This window comes from Poecilia reticulata, chromosome 20 (genome assembly GCF_904066995.2).
Source record: "Poecilia reticulata chromosome 20, P_reticulata-male-v2, whole genome shotgun sequence".
Lineage (NCBI taxonomy): Eukaryota > Metazoa > Chordata > Actinopteri > Cyprinodontiformes > Poeciliidae > Poecilia > Poecilia reticulata.
Window position 1 is genome coordinate 2031235 of NC_088849.1, and position 24004 is coordinate 2055238.

General features: G+C 38.9%; 1 protein-coding gene across 2 annotated transcripts in view; it reads left to right on the forward strand.

The window, feature by feature from the left end:
• Positions 1–24004, forward strand: part of plppr4b (phospholipid phosphatase related 4b) — a 69633-nt gene that overhangs the window by 6451 nt on the left and 39178 nt on the right. For both annotated transcript variants that reach the window (XM_008438532.3, XM_081601458.1), the window contains exons 2-4: positions 11538–11688; positions 11770–11857; positions 12360–15074. In XM_008438532.3, coding sequence (XP_008436754.1) covers positions 15003–15074 — 72 coding nt within the window. In that variant the 5' untranslated portion in view covers positions 11538–11688; positions 11770–11857; positions 12360–15002. The remainder of the gene's footprint in view (positions 1–11537; positions 11689–11769; positions 11858–12359; positions 15075–24004) is intronic.

A 24004-nucleotide genomic window follows, 5' to 3' on the forward strand; every position in this document is an offset into this window, starting at 1 on the left:
TGCTAATCCGGGTGAGTGTTTGTAGCTGTTCGCTGCTTTACCTGCTATCTGATCCTCCATATGTCTTTTTTACTGCAGTGAGCCTCGATGTATGGCATTGGTTTTATGTCGTATTAGCTTCGTTGTGTTGATGCATTTTGACATGCTTCAATTTTCCGCCGCAACACGCAAACTTCCTCATTCACTCAGTGCGTTATAGTTCCACATCACTTAGGATTTGTTGCTGCGCATTTGCGCAGAGTGAAGGAAAGAGGAGACCAGCTGCACAGGCAGGCTGCGAAATGAGATGCAGGTTATCGGTATCGGCAACAAGAGCCAATGATCACCGATCATGCACTTTTTCACGAAAATCAGCCGATTATGATCGGTGACCGATCGATCGGCACACCTCTAATTATTATATTTTGAGTGCAATAATTTTGTCTCAGAATTATATTAAAAATATATATTTCATATACTTCAAATATATTTTAAATATACTATTAATATATTAGTATCCATCCATCCATTTTCTTCCGCTTCTCCGGGGTCGGGTCGCGGGGGCAGCAGCTTCAGAAGGGAGGCCCAGACTTCCCTCTCCCCAGCAAGAGGAAAGAAACTAAAGTGGACATAGCAATAAATCAAGAGAGGATAATAACAATCAAATGAAACTAAATGGAAATGAATGAAGAACAAAATGCAAGAATAAACTAAGAAACTAAAGTAAATACAGAGGAATAAACTGGTATGGCAAGACCTTTCGAGCAATAATTAATACAGAGACTGTATGGCAAGAATAAACAGACACTATTTCCAGATAAAAAGTAAAATAACATTGTTGAAGTGCCATGGGTTGAGACCACATCTAATCAGTGGCGGAGCTAGACTTTTAAAGTTGAGGGGGCCAAGGGGGGGCCAGGACTACCTCTGGGGGGGCAAAATTTTAAATGTGTGTGTGCATATATATATATATATATATATATATATATTATATATACACACTGCTCAAAAAAATAAAGGGAACACTTAAACACTTAAGTGAACACTTAAGTGTTCCCTTTATTTTTTTGAGCAGTATATATATAAAAAATAATCAAACTGAATATTTGGTTATTTTTTAAGCCCCTCTGTCATTTGACATGTTATAATTAACACCTTTGACTGGCGCACATGGAGACATGATAGACTTTACGCAAAGAGTTCATTGCAGAGGCAACTAAAATCAATCAAATTAAAGATCCTTTCTGAATATCATCTCATGGACACTGAACTAAATGCGTCTTTCTGACCGGAAGCGTGTTGAAGAGTTATGGACACCTTGGTTAGGAAGCTCTGTTTGGACAGGTAATTTGACAGGTAACAATAGTTCGGGTCGGACCAGAATTATTTGCCTGATGGTGGTTCGGGCTTCTAATGACTTTACATTTAATGAGTTTGCAGCACACAGAGAAAACCTAAAGAGAATGTGATCTACTTATTGTAGTTTAAGTAGAGGAATAACAGCTGACTGTTGAGAGAGGAAAGAAATTAAAGTGCAGATCCGTTAGGCAGAAACAAGCGCAGAGCGCTGGGCAATAAATGCGCGTAAATGCTCCACCGTTAAACTTCAACTAATCACACATGAGATGACAAACGCCAAATATACAATATATAGTTACACTGCTTACGTTAATGGTGTTTTAAAAACAAAACCAGTAAAACTGAGTTAATATGTCAGATTCCCTCCTCAGCCTCGTCTTGATGAGAACAGAGAGCAGTCCGCTGGTTTCTGTCCAGACTATGATCAGCTGACCACTTGGTGCGCAGACAGTTTCAACTTTACGCACAGAGAACATCGTGAAGCTCATTATTAATCAGACTAAGAACAATATCTGTCAGAGAATCATCTCTGATCTGGACGCTTTAACGGACCAGAGACTTTGGAGGGCCTAGCTCAGCTGATCCGCTTCTGCTGGTTTTTCTCCCGCTGAGGGATCAGGAAACGATCAGAGTTCTGTCGTCTTCTAATCACGTCATTTCGTGAAATGTTACCTGATTTCAAAAACGTTCTAGCAGAGAAATAATAAATGTTTTGTTTGATGACTACAAATTGGAAATAAAATGATTTTTTTTTGACGGTCAACGAAAAATCTCCAGCGCCACCTCTGATCCAAACTACGAACATTGTCGGCCCCTCTTCGGTTTTTTCTTTTTTTTTTGCGGAGGATCAATAAATAACTTATTGGTGTTTTACAACCACCAGGTATGAAGTGCTTTAGCCTTTGAGTTGCACCACAGCAGCACAACTGAAACACCCAGGAGAAGAATATCAGCTTGTTGTTATGAGTATAAAGGAGGCTGGTATCGCGCCTGATAAAAATCTATTTATTTATGTCATCACATGGACTTATATATAAAGTTTTATACATTTTCTTTTCATATATTTATTATTGTTTTTCTTCTTTAGATATTAGGTTGGCTTAGAATGATTCCAAATAATGTGCAGAAATAACCTGGCGCTGTTACATGTCAATCATCTGGGGGGGCCACTAGGGGGGCCAATCAGATGACAGGGGGGGCACTGGCCCCCCTGGCCCCCCCTCTGGCTCCGCCACTGCATCTAATACTGAGAATAAATATATCTTACAGACCATAACAGTAAAGAACTGATCACTTATTTATGTTTTTAATTAGATTTTATATATTTTTTTCTTCAATGTTATTTTTCATGTCAGTGTTAATGTCATGAGGCTGATGACTCCATGACACTTTCAATTTGACTCATTGGGATTTGATTAAGAACCAGATTTGTTCTTTGTAATTTCTGTCCAATAAAACTATTAATCTATAGGCTCGGCTGAAAAAGGTTGAGAAACACTGATTTAGAATGAGACTGAAACCGCAGCAAAATTAGCCTTTTTATTATTTAAACTGAACAACACCTGATCATACTCGACCGCTTAACATGTATTTATATTATAGTAATTATATTATATTATATTATATTATATTATATTATATTTAGGAGAACAGCAGTGCTAGAATGATATTGAAGAAAGGTTAAGAAGCTCTGGTGAGATCTTCATTTAGTTTATTGAAATATGCATTAACTGTTTTCAATTTTTAAATAAACTAAACTATTATTATGAGAGGAGCAGGTCAGGGAAGACATAGGAAAGCCAGATGCACTTTCAGAGTGTGAAGATATAAAATGTATATTAATTTCAATAAAACCAGAAAGGAGAACAGGTGAAGACTGATGTCAGGTTGATTTCTTTCAACGTTTCAATATTTTTTCATTATTTCCACACTATAAGGATAATGGTTAGCAGACAATAAGAAAAGTGAGGTAGGTTTACCTCAGGAAAGGTTTAAAAATAAATGAGTGAAAATTTTTGCTACACAATAAATAGAGTTGAGATGTATAATAATGTATACATCTGAAAATTAAGTTGTTTAAATTCTCATTCTGTATGATAAAAACATACTTTTTATATTTAGTTCACATTCTGACACTGTACATTACTGTAGTGTCTGTTGTGAATCCATGCAGGAACATCAGGCTGCAGAGAGTCAGAGGGAGGCAGAGACAGAAACACATATCTGTAGATATTTTAGTTAAATGTTTGCTGCTGAAAATGACAGGGAAAAAAAACATTTAGTCTTTTTGCCTCAGTGTTTTTATGGATCATATTTGGTAAGTTACTGAATGCAGAGCTGGAAAGTGAGACTGAGTTAACGGTGAGGAGCTACAGGTCAGATGTGAAAAGTATCATTTTTATTTATTTTGTAGATCAAACTGTTGCACTGATGTAGAGAGTTGTTCAAGAAGAACAAAACTTGTTTTTTACATTTTAGTTTTGTTGGTCAAACTGGTGTATTGAGTTTAAAACTGTCAAGTCTTATTTTATGAGCTGTTTTCTACTTTGGTTTTAGAAAGAGGTAGAACCAGTTCAATTACCAGTCAATTTATATCAATGCATTTTGACCAATAAGATATATCAGAATCTGTTAGCCTGTCTGTGCTACCAGAGTATTCATCTTGCTAGTTGTGAGGCAAATGCTAAAGTGAGTGTTCATCCTGGAATGACGGTCATTGTACTATGCATAACTTTAATCTGATTATTGGATTGTAAATAGTAACATGTTAGAATACTTGTTACTGAAACCAGGGTCAGATTAGAGTAACGCATTACTGACGTGTTGATGGCATAATAGTTTATGACATTTCTGCTCAAGCTATTTACTGATCTGTCAGGTTTCTGATATGCGTCCCCCCAATGACAGACTCGTTCCTACGCCCTTGGTACCAGGCATTGCAAAAACTGAGAAAAATCTAGAGCATTTCTGCAGGCATGCTAAGTTCAGCACTTAGGATTTGATTCCACCAATGCATATAAATAAAAATCACTTATTAAAAGGCAAGGCAATGCAAGGGAAATCATCAAAGTTGCATGCTTCGAGCAGTCACAGCTTATCTGCCATGTCATACTTCATAACACATTTATGCTGCATCTTTCATCCAACCCAGTGAAGTGAAGACTCTTCCTACAGGCTGGTTTTCTTGAAAAAAAATGATTGTGGCATGAAGTCGAGGCAGTGATATTGAAGGATTGGGAAAACTTTCCAGAAAAACCCACTATGTCATCTCCACATGCTAAAGTCACCAAGTCAAATCAGAAAAGGCAGAGGTCTCATTTAACCCCAAACACTTATACTGCGGGTCTGCTATCACTTTATTTTGTTACACACGGAATCCATTTTCCTAAGACATGTCTAGCTTCTTTGTTGGGAGTATACCAATCGGACAAAAGATATAGCATAACTATCCAGAAGAACAGTAATGCATTCTCACTGATAGATTTAATCAAAATCTGCCAGGAGTATAACTGACTTTGGACCTAACCATATAGAATGGGCCCAGTTTGAGCAGTTCAAAGCTGTTTTAGAGGGGGTCTCAAGCAGTTGTGATCACTGACCTCACAAATACAAGGAGTCAACTCCAATCACGTTTTGAACGTTTTGCTGTGAGAAAGTCAGAGATGCTTTGTTTTGGGTATATGTAATTAAAATAGGCACAATGTAATCTGGACCATTTTCCAGTTGATCACTTCTACAGTTTACAGTCCAAAACTGATACTGGTTGAGATGCCTTTGCTTTTACAACATCATGGTAATTTTTAGTCAAACATACAAATCTAGTAATCTTCCAGGCCCAAGGCCAGTTTGACCTGAAATGTGTTAATTTAAGTTTGAAAACATAAGTATATATTTAAATGGGTCTAATCGGAAAGATGGTTCCTTAGAATTGTTCAGACAAATAATAAATGTTTGGCAATAATGTAATCTTGATCTTCTTACCTCATATGCCAATGACGTGTACATTTTCCTCTGCTCTTTCCTACTAACGTGTTGAGTAGGCATATTCCTCTTGTCAGCAAAAACTGCAGAGAAATCAAAAGAAACTTAAAGGAGCTATACAGAAAGTTAAAAAATATGTTATGACATCTTTTTAATGTTATGACATCTTTTTTAATGTCATAACATTGGATTGATGTTATGATGACATCAATCATCATAACATGATGATTGATGTCAATCATCAAAAGAAAACGCAGTAATCCTAAAATGAAAAAGTGTTGCTGTAAAATCAGTCATTTTATTAATTCAGTCATTTATTGATTCGCCACAGAGAATAAATGGATTGGTGCATTCACATCAGGCAGCTAAAAGCAATAAAATCACAGCAAGCAGTCTGAAATCAATTCACTTCTGTCTAATGGAAACTATATACAAAGTCAGGCTGTAGTTCTGCCTCTCTGCCACTAGATGTCATCAACAGATAATGAGAACAAACTGATTCTGCCTGATCTCACCCTGATATGATCACACTTCATCTGCAACTAACAAACTGCAGGCAAATCTGACTCTTCTCCAAACATACATTAAAGAGTTGGGTTTAAAAAAAAAACATTTTATTGTCAGTTATTTTCTTTTTACATAAATAAATGAAACTCGTGCTACTTTAATGAAGCAAAGAGTTGCAGTGGGCCACGTTTTTGCCTGGCAAAGTTCACGTGTGTGTGTGTGTGTGTGTGTGTGTGTGTGTGTGTGTGTGTGTGTGTGTGTGTGTGTGTGTGTGTGTGTGTGTGTGTGTGTGCGCGTGCGTGCGCACTGACCTCACAAATACAAGGAGTCAACAGTGTAAACTGTGCTGTACCCAGTACAGTTTACACCCAGTACTGGTTGTAAACTGTAAGAACATGACAACAAGACTTTGGTCACAAGTGAGTCATTAGGGAGGTGCTTAATTTCACAAAGGAAATGATTCCACTGGTGTTCTGGCACCACTCAAATGACAGTCTGGCCTGTCTAATTCCGCTCAAAAAAATAATCTTGCTTACAGCACAGCCTGGACTTCCTCCCAATTTGCTTGGATTGCCTCCAGTAGATTTTTAGCCGGGCCAATCAGCGAACAGAAGGAGAAGTTGAGAACAATGACATTGTTTTTCTGCGATGTTTTGGAATTCTAGTCTGCCTGTAGTTCCATCAACGGCAGTGGAGAAAGTGAATGAAGGCGTTCAGTCTGTGTTGGTCACACTTCCAAATATTAAACTAACATTAACAGCCACCTGGTTCAGATCAGCTCTTCTGTCTGCACACTGGAGGACGGCTGTTTACATTGCAGGCAATTTCCAGTTAGCTTCATAGTGTTCCCGGGTGAAAAAAAAGTATACTTTAGTACAGTGGTCCCCAACCCCCGTCCGTGGACCGGTACCGGTCCGTGGACCAATTGGTACCGGCCCGCGCAATAAATAATTAAATATTTCCGTTTTATGTATTATTTGAGTCTGGAGGATCTTTTATTTTGAAAATCCTTTAACCGGATTTTCTCGGTTACTTGCGCACCAACATTGAGCCACAAGCAGCAAAATGAGTAAAACAGATCAGATGTCTTTGGAAAGTTTCTTTGCAAAGGGGAAAAGGCCCAGAGAAGAGACAGGAGAATGGATTTATCCCGGACTGGTAGGTGAGTCCCACATTACAAGCCGCTCTGCGTAACATGCGGCGACCGGCTGCTAATGAGGCAATGAAGCTTCAAGCTGCTTCGCCACTAGAGACCAAGCAGACTGTGGATATAAGCAACACTTAAGGTGTCATTGTCTCTCGTCACTCCCTGATGGGACCGTCTCGTTGCAGAGAAACAAGTTCAGGGCTCCCGTGAGTTAAAGTTTTCACGAAAGTAAAATGTTCATTTTTGTGGCGCATCTGTATCTTATTTTGAAGGGATATGAAACGTTACCATTTCGACTGACTCTGCAGAGTATTTCTGAGTCAATTAGTTTAGCATTTCTGCCGGATTTTCACAAAATATCAGCCACGACAATGGACAAGGGAACCAACAAGTTCATGTCATCTTTTTTGGATGACATCAAGATGTTTTAGCCACGCGATGCCTCTAACATTGTTGCAGCTAAATGCTACCAATCGATGAGGAAAACAGCAGATCCTCAGACCCTCAGCATAAATATAGCCGTGGACAAGATCACTGATGGCTGTTGTTCTTGCAAGGCTGGGTAAGTTGGACATTCATGGTTTTGATGGTTCGAATGTGCCTAGGACTTATACACGGTACTCGGTGCTAGCGTGGCTAACACAATTACAGTTTAGTAAAAGTTAGCGTGGCTAACACGAGTACAGTTTAGTAAAAAGCCTTTTCAGGTGAAATAAAATCTTTAATGTATGTCAGATACGGTATACATTGCATATTGATCCGTTCAGTTAACGTAAGGCTGTGTAACAGACAGGCTTCAGGATGTAGAAGTTGTATCGGTACTGCCAATATGCTGTACTTGGCTAAAAGGTTTTCATAATGGATGTGTTTATTATTGACTATATTTTTTCATTCACTAAACACAAAGAAAGCAAAGCAATAATACTTATGCCAGCAGACACTCCTTTGTTCTTATTGATCCTACGACGGTCGTGCACAAGCGTTAATCCAAGCAAGGCTTTCCGTTTCAGATTTTGGAAATCTGTGAATTTTAGTTCAACAAATACGATCAGGATACTTGACATCGTCTGTAACTTTTTCTACATAATGAGAGTAGTTCCAAGTACTGCTGGTATAAGTTTTATATCAATAGGATAATATTTGAGGGGAATAGAGAGGGGATGCATATTTGGGCAGGCTGGAAATATTGCCCAAAATGCACCCCTGTGCTAACTTTGAGAAATAAAGAGTTAAGAGTGAAATAACTTTTTCTACACAATCACAGTAGTTCCATGAACTGCTGTTATAAGTTTTAAAACACTATAATAATATTTGAGGGGAATAGAGAGGGGATGCATATTTTGGCAGGCTGGAAATCCATATTGCCCAAAAATACATCCTTGTGATAATTTGAAGAATTAAAGAATTAAGGGTGAAAAAACTTTTTCTACACAATAAGCGTAGCTCCATGAACTGCTGGTATAAGTTTTATATGAATAGGATAATATTTGAGGGGAATAGAGAAGTGATGCATATTTTGGCAGGCTGAAAATATTGCCCAAAAATGCATCCCTGTGCTAACATGGAGAAATAAATAGTTTTTTGTGAAATAAATTATTCTACAAAATCATAGTAGTTCCATGAAATGCTGGTATAAGTTTTAAATCAATAGGATAATATTTGAGGGGAATAGAGAAGGGATGCATATTTTGGCAGGCTGGAAATATTGCCCAAAAATGCATCCCTGTGCTAACTTGGAGAAATAAAGAGTTAAGAGTGAAATAACTTTTTCTACATAATGAGAGTAGTTCCAAGAACTGCTGTTATAAGTTTTAAATCACTATAATAATATTTGAGGGGAATAGACATATTGTGGCAGGCTCAAAATTTATATTGCCAAAACATGCATCCCTGTGCTAATTGGTGGAAATAAAGAGCTGAAAGGATTTAATCTCTTCTACGTAATGACACTTGTTCTCTGAGCTAATGCTATAAGTTTCATATCAACAAGACGGATGCAAATATTTTCAGGCTCATAAATTAAGTTGCATTTCCTCCTACATTAACAGACTAGAAAGTTAAGCATGATGTAAAATGTTCTACATAATGGGTCTTTGTTGTAATGCTTTTGAGCTATTATGGTATTAAAAGACAAAGCAGAGAATTTCAAACCATTTGCGGAGAACATTTACAACAGACACGGACTGAAAAAAAGTTCGACTCATATGTTCGACTCAGTAAAGGTGTAAAACCCGTATTTAATTCAAGTAATTTGCGAAATAAAACCCAACGTATTAGGGATTACATGGTTAAGAAACGTGATAATGTTACAAATATCTTTAAAATTTCCTCTTCGGTCATATTTTTGTCCGTTTTCTCGTCAATATGCGAGAGCTTAGAGCGATGCTCGCTCCCGCGACAGGGGACGCAAATTTGGGCAGGCGTGCGTTTCTGGGCATAACACCTGTTGTGTTTGTGGACACCAAAGATGGCGCCGATACTCCTCCCTAGGAGCAATGAAAACAAACTCAATCTTGATGATGTGATAGGATGCAATGCAATACAATATATTACGATGCGAGTATGATGCAATATTCCTTTACTTTGAGAACAGGTTTAGAGTGTATCTTGCATCACAGCCTGGTTTTCTTCACAAACACAATCAGAATCAAAAGTGCAGATTGTAGGATGAGCATATGATGGCATTCTACTCTGCCTAATGTTCCATGTTTAGTTTCAGGACTGACTGATTTACTGAAGCATTTCTCAATTTAGCCTTACTAAGTACCAGAATCCTAAATGTTGGATCTTGGTCATAAAACTCTCATAAAAACTGTGGTCAGTCATCAACACAGAAGCCTAAAAGCATGTCATGACTGTGTTTGGACAGTTAAACATAGATGTTCAATTCACTTATTAACAATTTGAAGATTCTACTACTATTGCATGAAAATCTAAACATGTTGAAGCTGGGATAGCTGTAGATGTTTAACCTTTAACAGTGACACAGTTGGTAGAGCTGTTGCCTTGCAGCAAGAAGGTCCTGAGTTTGACTGATCTTTCTGCATGGAGTTTGCATGTTTTCCCTGTGCATGTGTGGGTTCTCTCCAGGTACTCTGGCTTTCTCCCACAGTCCAAAAACATGACTGTCAGATTGATTGGTTTCTCTAAATTGTCCCTAGGTGTGAGTGTGTGTGTGTGTGCATGGTTGTTTGTCCTGCCTGTCTCTGTGTTGCCCTGTGACAGACTGGAGACCTGTCCAGGGTGACCCCACCTCTTGCCCGGAACGTTAGCTGGAGATGGGCACCAGCAACCCTCCCGACATCACTGTAAGGGTGTAAGAAAATGGATGGATGGATGTTCATTTTTCTGAACATAGATGCATGTTCAGAAAAATGGAGCATTATAGAAATGAATATACAGTATTTTGAAATTGTTACAACACGACCAGAGCCAGTGGATCAAGCATGAGGTTTGGCATTTTGCTGGAATAAAGGAACATGATATCAGCCAAAACGGCAGCTAAAAATCTGAAAAAATAAAAATAAAATAAGCTGAACTCTTAACAGTACAAAGTACGTAAGCAGTAAAAGGTCTTCAAAATGGTCACTCAGAACAGGGTAAAGTCAGAGCCCGTTAAATATACTGTGCATCACAAGCCACGACACTTTTATTGCACCTTGTCCGAACCTGGCTAAAGCCTGGCTAAAGAAATATAAAAGTGGACTTGTAAACACAGTGAAAATGTCCTTGAAGTGTTGAATATTCAGCCCGTCCTCTTGAAGTCTGTCTATGACGGCAGCATAATGAAACGGGCATAAATGATTTGTCTCATGTACTGTTAAATTATGTATAAACAAAACCATTTGTTGGGAAAGCAACTATTGTGAAAAATCTTATGAAAAAATAACCATTCAGTTGTTCGAGGAGTAAAGTTTCTTTTTTTCCTATTCATTTAATATTTTATGATTTGCTCCATCTACCTAGTTTTGATTGCATAGTTGCTTTATTTCACATTACATACATGAAGTTGTATTGTCTTAGAATGTGAAACAGTTTCTATTTATTTACACTCTGATGTCATTTTTCCCCTCTCATTTCAGATGCCACTTGTTAGTACAGCTGTTTCACTTTGTAGAAATTTCTCTGCACTGAGACATCATTATCTCACCTGTCTGTATGTTTTGCTGTCTCTCCACCTCTTGCATCAAATTTCCCCCATGGGTCTTGTCTTGTCTTATCTTATCTTATCTTATCTTATCTTATCTTATCTTATCTTATCTTATCTTATCTTATCTTATCTTATCTTGTCTTGTCTTGTCTTGTCTTGTCTTGTCTTGTCTTGTCTTAAGATCCTTTAGAATCAACAATCTCAAAATTTGCATCATTAAGGTTTCAATCCATATTTTGGATTTTAGATTACATTGTGAATCATTTCTCACTTAGAAATCTCACAATATTTAAAGAAACAGAAGTTGTTGAACTGTTGGCTGCAGTTGTTGAACTGAAGAAGGACCTACAGTAGTTTCACTAACAATGAGATCAGTTCAGGTTTGTGAGCCTCACAGTAAAATCTACATTCCAGGAATTTAGATGGTTCGTTACCTTCCTGTAGCTCTGCTGCCTGGGTGATATTACAGCAGACACGGAACAGAGCAGAAGAGTCTGCTCCCAGTGCTGTTCAGCCTTCCTGAAGTCAGACAGCAGCCAGTGGTTTTCTTCTGCTTTACCATCCAGTCAGTCACACACACACACACGCACAGTCAGCAGTGTTCAGTCTGTTCCATCACTCTGAGCCCCCTTCCTATACCTTTCAGCTCCCCTGCACCTGCTCATGAGGAAGGGAGCTCTGCTGCTAGAACGCATGCGCGTGTCCATCACGTCTGTCTGGAGGGTTCCTGTGATGTAAGTGTAAAATAAATCCCACCCCTAAACACAAGGACAACAATAAACCCAAAAATAAAACCCAACATGTTTGGAGTATAGCCCACCTCTCAACAAGCCACATATTAAAGTTTAATAAAGCTACACTTATTATCTTAAGTTATACTTCATTTTATGTATAATTCTAACTAATGGAAAGTTATGGACAGGTAGAAAAGTGACAGAACATTTTTATCTCTTTACACATGCAGTACTCAGCTTCCATGTGTTGGAGGCTTTAATTTTATATATAAGCTTATGGATATGTTTCATTAAGGAGGCCTTCTCTTTTATGTATTTATTGGTTGTATTCTTATATGGTTGTTAGACTAGGGTTTACATTTGATTAGTCAAGTACTTTCAGTTGATTCCAAGTGCATGATAGTTTACACACATTTTTTAATATTTAAAAGCTGACCTTTACTATTCAACTAATTAGCTGATATTAGAAGCTTCCATAACTTCATGGTCTTTTTGCTTTTAGGATTTCACAGAGCAGAAGCTTGCAGAGGGCAGACGTGTTTCCAGGCCCGTCTCCATGGCAGCAGCAGTAACAGGACTCCCGCCATGTGGTGTCTCTTTACCTTTTAGCAGTCTGAAAGCTGAGTTGTTGCACTGTGACACATGTTGCTACTGTCACAACACCTTCAGTCATGGTCAGACGTTTGTTCAGTGACACAGTGCCTCTCAAAACTATTTACCACTTTGAATCTTTTTTTAGATATACAAGAAAAAACAACATTTTGATTTTTTTGACAAAATCATATTTAATGCCAAAGAGAAAACTGATTTCTTGAAAATTAAATTAAAGTAAAAACATTTAACATAAAATAAGAACAAATGTAAGTGTAACCCAGGCTTTCCCTCTTTGGATCTGCCGCTGGTGGAAGACACCCTATGAACTCTGCGTTGTGTTTTATTTGTGAGTGAAGATGGGATGTGATCCGTGCAGAAAAGAGGAATCAGACACAGCGATCTTAGTTGTGCGGAGACCTTGGCGCGTTTATTTCGTCCACCTTACAGGCAGTAAACACACTGTCAGCATTCAACCGCTTTTTTTCTTTCTTTTACAAAACAATCAAGCATCACAAAACAATCAAACATCACCAGAAAGAAAATGTAATTTGTGCCTAACTGGCAATCTGAACCAATAGAAAAATATAATGGTCAGTTTTACACCGGGCTAGCCGAGCTACTGATTACCTTACAAGCAGTAAACACACTGTAAAAAATACAGCAGTTCACGCACAAAAATCCCCTGCACTACGGTGTCCCCGGCAGGACAAACATGCCAGAATTGCGGTGGTACCAACAGCATCCTCTTTTGGGACACTTGTGCACTGCTTTACATAAGCATAAATATTTACTCCTCTTAAAGGTGACTGACCTCACAATGAGTGGGATGGAGATCAGCTGAGTCAGTGATCGTGGTGTAACAGCAGCTGGTTCTGGAAGTCCATTCACTGGTTCATCAATATTCCTGGCTACAATTATAGCATGAAAACTCAAGACTCCAACCAATCAGAGAAAATGTTATTAAAAAGAAAGAGTCAGTGGATGGAGAAAAAAAAAACTTCTCAGGCCCTGACCATCCCCTGGAGTTCAGTTAAATCAAGACATGGGAGGAATCTGGTCTATGAGTAAATCTGCCTTGTTCAGGCTGTCCTCACATCCTGAGAGACCTGGGAAAGTAGTGAAAGAGGACACTGTTACTATGACTATGCTGAAGTAGTTATAAACTCCAGCTGCTGAGATGGAGAGACTGCAGACAACTGTTGCTAGTCAAGCTAATGTGTTTCCTTGTCTCGACTGAAAAGAAAAATAATCAAAAGCAAAGTAGGATCATTACTCCACATGAAACAGCTTCTGCACTCTGGTGTGGAGAGAGAAGATGAAAACAGACTTGTTGAAGTTTTCTCACTCTTATAACCCTGATGGCAGAGTTGCAGAAAGCTGATGGCTTTATTCACCAGGAAGAAGAAGCTAAACCAGCCTGTAGTGGGCTTGTCGTTCAAGATGAGGGACAGGACATGAAGATGGAACTCTGGGCTGCATAGGAAGCTGAAAGTGAACACTGAGAGCAAAATGAGCTCAAATCAGATGAAAATAACGACTAATACAAAAATAACAAACAGCCAACGTCAGCCTGTGATAGTTTGTTCTGTATGGTGATATGTAGCAACACAAGATCCAGAAGCAGTTTTGTTCCGTCACCAAAGTACCAATCTGACAGATTAGCTGTGATTTACCAGTGAGCTCAGGCTCTGCCTAAAAAGGAATACATTTTTGGATTTTGAGCCTGTTGCGCAGCACCATTGAATGATCCAGTAAATTGAATTAAAACTGTTGTTTTTTTATCTTTCTTTCAGAAGCTGCTAGTTTTGGAGAGCTTTTTTCTAATCATAAACAAAAGTGTTATTTGAAAACAACTTTCTATTTTTCAGGTTTTCTTTGTCTAAGTTAAAATTAAATTCATATGAAACATATGCCCTGTGATAGAATAGCAAAAACGGAAGCTACTATATGGGAGCAAACACTTTTTTTTTTTACAACACAGCATCCATCCATCCAGCCATTTTCTTTCACCCTTGTCCCTCAGTGGGGTCGGGAGGGGTGCTGGTGCCCATCTCCAGCTAACGTTTCGGGCGAGACGCAGGGTACATCCTGGACAGGTCGCCAGTCTGTCGCAGACACGGCATGTAAACTCAAAATAACTGAACGTTCTGTCAATCTAATTAATGGAATGTTTTACTAAAGTTACATTTTAAACTGAAGATGTTAAAGCGTAATGTGAAGCAGAAGGATGCGAGCCTGGAGTTAGTCTGGCTGCTGTCATAGCTGCTCTTCAGTGCGCATGCTCCTCCTCTCCTCCCTCCACACGTCGACGCGACCCCGCTCTCCATCTGACAGCTGGCAGCGCGACATGCTCAGAACCCGACCTGGAGCTCCCCACCAGCGCAGATTCGGTTCTGGTCCGAGGGGAAACCGAGCCGCTAGGTTGGAGTCCGAGCAGCTGTCGGGTTGAGCTTCTGGATCCCAGGCGGCATGACGCGCTCCTGATCCCGGCCGGACGCCTTCCTTCCCCCTGTTACATTTTGGATCCGTTTGGACATCCGGAGGCCTGATCATGTCTGTTAGAGAGAAGGAGGTCCTGACCAAAGACAGCGTCAGCCTGTTGCCCTGCTTCTATTTTGTGGAGGTGAGTCCTGGTTTCCACACAGCGGTGGCCCACTAACCCGCGCAGAGAGAGGGGGAACGTGGTTGTGTAACTGCCATCAAAGATCCATTAGTTGCGCTCCAATATCAGCTGAAAAAACATCCCATTTAATAAGAATGTAAGTAAAGAATCAATTCATTTTGAATATGAGTTCAATTCTTTCAGCGTGCTGCTTTCATCTGGGATGTTCCTTCAAAACAGAATATGCAGGATATTTATTTGCACTATGCAGGTATCTGTTTTATCCTGCAAATACAAGCAGAGCTGGATCATGCTCTCAGGACGTATTATGATGCAAGATTGGTTGGTTGGCTAAACACATTCAACGCATCAACAACAATAACGTGTGTTGGATGGTAAACATATCTCCTTTATAATCTGTGCACCTTTAGTAAACAACAGAGATTAAAAAATGCAACTAAAATAACCAGAGGTTGTCTTCTAGAGCAACAGTGCAGACCTATCTATATCTGTTTCTATGCATGAATTCAGGGAAAGTAGGTCAGAAGAGAAATATCATTCTGTGCTTGTAACTCTCATCAGGGATACGAAGTAAAGCACATCAGCCATCAAACCTACTATGAGGCAAGAATATTCTCAGAATGCTGAAAGCATGAAGGAAATTGGTTCTATGCAGGACAAGTTTGGGTTTTTATTTACATTAGAGTGGAAAAGGATTCCAGATCCCATGCAGCTTGTGGTAACTGTCACTCCTCCTCTCGTTGTACACGCTTTCATGCTCCAGTTCACCGCTGGCCTGTAGCTCTCCAGTCAAACTGGCATCATGTATTATAGATGGGCCTCTAATCCTGTGTGATGGATGCAGTTGTGATGACAGCAGCATTCCCATGAAGGCTTCTCCCAGCAGGGACTCTGTTAATGGGATTCCTTAGCTTTTGGTTTGTCTCTGAATGTAACTGAGTCATAAAGGTCAGGCTTCAGTTTTTAACCACTTGGCTGGGTGAACACTGGGGGACTCCTACTTTTAAATATTTCACACAACAGCAGACATTAAGAGTAGGTTAGAGTGGGCTAGAAGTTAATGGTTTTACATCCTGCCTTATGACTGTAAGGTTCTGTGATTGACATCTAGAAAAATCAGTGATTTGCTTTATGTTTCAGAAAATTTCTGCTGAAATCAGAGGGATATGTTATGCTAACAATAGCCTGTGTTAGCTATTGTTAACACAGGCTATTGTGTTGAAACCCACAAGTCTCAACATGTGGGTTGAAACTTGAAGACATTGAGTTTTTCCTCAGAAAATGATTTGATTATTGACACTGTGGTGTTTAATCCTGCTGTTATGTTGTGGATCAAATAAAAAAAATAATTACAAGTATTTTTTTTGCATGAAACTTTTTCTATTTGTCTTAATAGGTACACTCTAAATACCTAAAATGGTTAATTTTACACATTTGCAACCTCCCCACTCCCTGCATCTACATATTACATAGATACTGTTCGGGTCAATTTGACCTGGCAGTCAAGTTGAAGGGTAAAAAAGTTTTTAAAAATTACTAATTCTATTTGTTTCCTTGCAACTATGAACCATATTTCACCACACACACACACACGCACACACACGTACACATGCACACACACACTTTCTCACTATTCTCTTTACTTCACTAGGAAACTGCGAGAAAGCAGGTGTTCATGCAACTTTTGACTACTCTAAGTGGACACTCAGTAGAAGTGGGGGGGGAAACATAAAAAAGAAATAACTGTGGACTTCAGGAAAGAAAAACCAACTCACATCACAGATAAACTCACATGGACTACAAACACCACCTCCCTGGTCAAAAAGGCTCAGACACGTCTCCAGTTCCTGCGGAGGCTAAGAAGAGCCAACCTCCCCAAATCTGCTCTCACCTCCTTCTATAGGGAGCCATGGATCTTACCAAGCTCCGCCCAGAAACGCCCCTCGAAAGTCCCACGTGACTTCATGTCTCACATTAACAGCTTAGCTCCAACGTCTAAACATGGCATTTTTCGTTCTCTGCAGAGTATTTCTGGGTCGATTAGTTTAGCATTTCTGCCGGATTTTCACAAAATATCAGCCACGACCAATGGACAAGGGAACCAACAAGTTCATGTCATCTTTTTTCATCTTTTTTGGACGACATCAAGGTGTTTGAGCCACGCAATGCCTCCAACATTGTGGTCGTCACAGCTAAATGCTACCGGTCGATGAGAAAAACAGCAGATTCTCACACCCTCAGCATAAATATAGCCGTGGACATGATCACTGATGGCTATTGTTCTTGCAAGGCTGGGTAAGTCGGGCATTCATGGTATTGAGGGTTTGAATGTTCAGGCTTCAGGATGTAGAAGTTGTATCGGTACTGCCATTATGCTGTACTTGGCTAAAAGGTTTTCATAATGGATGTGTTTATTATTGACTAATTTTTTTCATTCTCTAAACACAAAGAAAGCAAAGCAATAATACTTAAACCAGCAGACACTCCTTTGTTCTTATTGATCCTATGACGGTTGAGCTGCAAATGCGGTTGTGCACAAGCTTTGATCCAAACAAGGCTTTCCGTTTCAGATTTTGGAAATCTGTGAATTTTAGTTCCACAAACACGATCAGGATACCTGACATCGCCTGTGCAGATACCACACTGACGGAGAACCAATTTTTTTCGAGTCCTGACGCAAAAACTTTGTCGGTCTGGTGGCACGTGATAGCTGTGCTGTGACGTAAAATGGGCATTAGCCAATGAAATGCGGCCCCTGTGGTAAGGTCCATTGAGAGCATCCTGACCAGCAGCCTCTCTGTCTGGCATGGCAGCTGTCTAGCTGCAAAAAAGAAGGCACTCCAGAGGGTGGTGAGGACAGCAGAAAAGATCATCAGATCACCTCGACCAGTTATTCAAGACCTATACACTTCACACCAAGAGAACAATGAACATAATAAGAGACTCCACTCACCCAGCACACAAACTTCTCCCTACTACCATCAGGGAAGCGCTACCGCAGTTTTCCGTGTCGCGCAAGCAGACTGGGAAACGGCTTCTTTCCACAAGCCATCAGACTCATCAACACATTGAAGAACACTACATGAACATTTCAAGGACACTAGAGAATATTTCATAAACATTTCTTTCACCACATCACTTGCACTTTACTTTTTGCACTTTGCATACAGCATCTACATTACCTCACATTACCTGTATGTCCACTGATTGCACTTCTACTGTTGTGTGTGTGTGTGTGTGTGTGTGTGTGTGTGTGTGTGTGTGTGTGTGTGTGTGTGTGTGCATGCGTGTGCATGTGTGTGTATATGTGTGTGTGTATGCTTGTGTATTGCAGTGTGTGAGTGTGTGTGTGTTGCGAGTGAATGTATCTGAGAGAGAATGTAAACTCATGTATCAGTATTTTTACTGCACATTGTGTGTATGTGTGTGTGTGGGGGGGTTACTATCAGTGTCTTATTTATATCAATCAATCAATCAAATTTTATTTGTATAGCACATTTCAGCAGCAAGGCATTTCAAGGTGCTTTACATAATTAAAAAAAAAACCAGCATGTGACATTGAATAAACAATAAGAAAGAGAATATATCACATTGACGACTGCTGAAACCCAATTTCAAACTCCTGTGTTAACCCTGTTACATAGATTTTTAACAATAAAGTATACTTGACTTGACTTGACTCTCTTCATGACTAATTAGTCTTGATTTTAATCAGCAGGTCAATTTGACCCACAACAGAATACGTGTCTCAAGTTCAATTATAAAGATAACCCTTTGAAAAAAGATTCAACATGTAATATAAAAAAAAAACTACAAAAAGTCTATTTCAAGGATAATTATTGTTTTTTTTTGTCTGCTGGTATTTTTTAGTGGACATAAAAAATGTAAATAATTTTTTTATGTCCAATTGAATAAATGAGTAAATTAGACATTGATCCTTTATTTTTGAGAAATAAAAAGAATAATTGCACAAATATTGATTGAAATGGATAGTATTGGAGTTAATAATCAGATGCCAAAATGTTTTGGAGAATTCTTTTGATTTCTGACACTATTGCATGGATTAAACACTCCACGGGTCAAACTGACCCAGGAACATTATTGCTGTACCTCAAAAACAAACATAACAGGAGGGTTAATTCTGCCTACTACTAAGGGACAATTAGTAGCTGAATGCCTAGAATCCAGATAAAAACGAGAGCTGGACATGGTTAAAGAGGGAAAAGTAAAAGGATAAATGCATAAACCTCTGAGGAATTACATTTTGACCCTGATATCTAGACAGCTTGGTCAGTAGAGTTCCAAAACTACAGCTCTTGTGGTTGAATCCCAGCCAGTAAAGGTCAGCTTTCAAAGGAAGGAATAGGTGAACCAGCGATGGGGTCATGGATCAATGCTCACTGGAAGTCTGGTCCAACACAGTGTTTCCCCCAGTGTATTATAAGCCTGTTTAGTGTACTATGGAGCAGAAAGCTGACGTTGTTACATTCAGTGGGTGGCGCAGGTTGCTACAATCGATAGTAGCCACCAGGCCAGCCCAAGGCATAAGCAAACTAAGCAGCTGCTTTGGGCCCTAGTGCCACTAAGGGGCCCCCCTCAGTGGAGCTGATTTTTTGGTTTGTTTTTTAGTAATAATTTCTATGTCATATAATATCAAAAACACACCATTTCACTATGAAGTAATTTGTTTTTACAATAATATATATTTGATAATGTGTGTAGAAATCATTATTTTATGGACAAAAAGAAAAAAAAAAATTGCTCTTGGGGGCCCCCTGGTGGCCGAGGTATTTACCGGTTATCGCTGATAACATGAGCTGCCGTGCAATGTGTAGTGAGCATTCAAAGCTCCGGTCAGAAGTTAAGTTAGCAAAACAATGTCTCATGAAAGTACTTATCCTTCAGGGAGGGAGAAAAGAAAGAAGAAGGATAGAAAAAAGCCAAGAGAAAGATTTGTTTTAATGTGCCTTGGTAATGTAAAAGATTTGTAAATCTTGTTTGTGTGAAACTGAGTTTAAACTTTAAATGAGTTGATTCTCATCAACTCTGTATCTTTCTGAGGTAATTTTGGCTTCAAAACGCCATCTTTGATGATGTTTGATAACAATAAAAACTTCTCAATGTTTGACATTGTCTAGCAAAATGTTTTTACGTCGGGCTACACAGCTGTTACATCGATGAACTACTATATGCTGTAGTTGGGGATTTGTTGCTTGCTGCTGGTTATAATCATTTTGTAGCTAAATCAAACATTATTTTTACATCAGCTTCTACGTTATGTGAAACTTCTGTTAAAATCATTTGAAGGCTCAGAATCAGTCCAGTACAGGTCCACATTTTCAGGGGAGAAAGACTCACCTGGTATAAATTACATTTTTAGCTATTGAAGTAACGCTTAAGAGAAATTTATTTAATCAAAGAATGTCATGAATATGTGTATAGGGCTGCACCGATTGCAGTTTTCTAGCCGATCCCTGGTTACCGATCCTTAAAAAGCCTGACCTGCTGATTTTGATTTTGACTGATATGAATATTTTTTGTCTGAAATGTCACTAAATATAACAAGAAAGTCAGTGAGTTGGAAACAGTGGGGTGAATATTGTTAACTGCAAACATGCAGACCTGACCTGGTGGGCCAGTCTGTCAGTCAAACCTCTCACTGCAGAGCAGAATAGAGGCTGATTTTTAAACCTTTGCTGACTAAGATAAGATTAGGGGATAAGATGGACTTCACATGTAAGTATCAGCCAGTCACGATCCCCCAAAATTAAGGAAATTGGCGCTCAACTGGTCGATAAATCAGTTGGACAATAAATGTATCTTATATTATGCATGTATATATAATGTAAACAGCACTGCCAGAGATGCAACAAGTTTATAGCAGGTGTGTGAATGATCTAATGATCGGACTGCTGATTGCAACCAGTTCACACTGTTAGCAGAACTAGAGGGCCCCAAAACCAAATTTCGCTTAGGGCCCCATGGAGGCTTGGGCCGGCCCTGGTAGCCACACAGGCACACCCGCTAGAAGGAAACAATCGCACCAAGTACAACACTTTTATTCTATTGGCTCAGAGGTTGCCAGGCGATTGTGCCAAAAAGCAGTTCTATGTTTTGTAAGCGAGCAGAGTCTGAGCAGAGACTAAGTCTGAGCGAGGAGATGTTTTGAGTACAAGCATTACAAGTTTTGAGAAGAAAGACATGAAGTCCTGATTTCAAAATGAAAATGTAAGCAAAAGTGTTACAAGTTTTCAGAACAAAAGACATAAAATCCTGTTTTCATTTCACTGTTATGCTTTTGATTGCCAGATCTTTTTTCTTTTGGCACAAAGCAATACAGTCTATCAACTCGCATGCTGCCGTAATGACAAAAACATAGTTCTGTTGTTTGGACCGAGTTGCTGTCCCTCCCCTAGTGCAAATCTTGGCTCACCTTATCTCAGGGATTGTGTCACCAATCTGGGGGTAAAGTTTGACTTTAAGTTTGATTTTAAAAAGAAACAGATCAACAGTGGTGTTCAGAGAAGTTTTTATCATCTTCGCCAAATAGCAAACCCAAGTGTATTAACATACACTTGGGTTTAACATACTTAATACTTAGTGTATTAAGTATGTTAAATTTTAACATTAAGCATACTTTTAGTAGGATTAATCATGAGTATATTTCAAGTATACTTAAAGTGTGACTTTTTTGAAATACTAATTTGGTGCTTAGTGTATTTAAGTAGTACTTAAGCACTATTTAAAGTGTGCTAAGCATACTTCAATGTACTTTTGTGGGACAAACTGAAGTAGTACTTAGTGTACTTTAAGTGTACTTATTTTTATGTACATGCTTGATTAGTATATTTTGAGCGTACTATTTTAGTGATTGAATTAGATTTAACATATATTGTATTTTCCGCACTACAAGGCGCACCGGATTATAAGGCGCATAGAACAGACGCTACAGTAGAGGCTGGAGTTACGTTATGCATCTACTAGATGGAGCTGCACTAAAGTGAATATCAACAAAACAGTCAGACTCCGGTCGGCGAGGAGAGCCTTCTGCGACTGGACCGGGGCGTGGCCGGACGATGGTCACCCTTCTCCGTTCGCGCACAGCATGTTCGTGGAGAACGTGGTGCTAAATGACCTGCAGACGACCTGATTCTAGACCAGTGTTTCTCAACCTTTTTCAAAAGTTCCAGGTCCTTTTAATGCCATACAAATATGAGATAGAAACATGGATTATATCTTTATATAGATCTGTCTATTGATTTATAGATTAATGACATTAACACTGACATGAAAAATAATATTGAAGAAATAAATATATAAACCTACTTAAAAACATAAATAAGTGATCAGTTCTTTACTGTTATGGTCTGTAAGATATATTTATTCTCAGTATTAGATGTGGTCTCAACAAACCCATGGCATTTCAACAATGTTATTTTACCTTTTATCTGGAAATAGTGTCTGTTTATTCTTGCCATACAGTCCTCTGTATTAATTATTGCTCGAAAGGTCTTGCCATACCACTTTATTCCTCTCTATTTACTTTAGTTTCTTAGTTTATTCTTGCATTTTGTTCTTCATTCATTTCTATTTAGTTTCCTTTGATTAGTTTTATCCTCTCTTGGTTTATTGCTATGTTCACTTTAGTTTCTTTCCTGTTGCTAGATTTATTTGATCATTTATCCATTACAAGACGAATAATATAAGACGAATAATCTTCACTCATCACCTGCTGCGCCGCCTAATCGTCATGATGTGTTTCACATCATGTGTTGATTTTTTTCACTGTTCAGTGTCGGATTCTCTGTTTTTATGCCATAATTCACATCTAGTTCGTCGCTCTGTTTTATGTCCCGCTTCTCCTGTTTCAGAGTTTTGCGCGGTGTGAAAGTCTTTTTTTTAAGCCCCTAAGGTGCAGGGCGGTCGGGAAGAGTATCGATGGGGAAAAGGCAGACTGACTTAAACCTTTTAAAACAACGGAAACAATTTCTGCATTTTGATTATTGAAATTTAAAAGTGCTGTGTTTTTCTATCACCCCGTTTCATACCGGACCACTTACGCTATATAGCGGTGTTAACGCTATAAAATGAACGCTCTCTATGGTATCACCCATGGAGGGATTTCTTTATTTCTTTATTTAAATAGGTTCATTTTTCAGAGGGATACACAGTGAGGGTATCGTGATTTTAGCCACCAGTAGCAAGAGAACGGAGCTGTGCCAAGAAGCTAACAGAAGCTAACAAATACTGAATGGAAGAAGAGCTGCCATCGATACAGTTGCAGCCAAGCATGATTTAATGTTACACAATACAGTTTTACCAAGTTGCTCAAGGTCTAAACTGGCATTGTTGTGCATTTAAGGTGTAAAGTTTACCTTCAACTAAACGCCCCCCAAAGGCATCCCAGCGACCCCCTTTTGTAAAAATGTCCGCCAGCGCCCCCTGCCGTCCTTTGAACGCCCCCTGGGGGGCGGTACCGCCCACATTGAGAACCGCTATTCCCATCTAGAATAGCGGTTTCCTCTTTCATCTTCATTTGCTTAGACTGCAAAAATATGTTTAAGATAAAAACATTGATGAACATGTTATAAGAACAACCACACAATATCAAAGTTTCTTTGTCATGCAGAGCTTAATTAAAACCAGGTTAAGTTTATGAAGAAAAGTATATTAAGTTGCAACAAACGGAACCTCCATGCAGTTATAACATGAATGATTGTTATAGTAATAATCATAAGTCACAATAAAATTGATAAAATAATTAAATCTGAAACCAACGTAAGTTTGTTTATATCTTTACTGCACTGTTTATAGTTAAACAAAGATAATTAATGAGCAAACTTACCACTAGCTAGCAAAACGTTAGCAGCCTTCATCCCTTCGGTTCCTTTTGTGACTCACGTTTCATTTGCATCGGTTGTTGTCCTGTT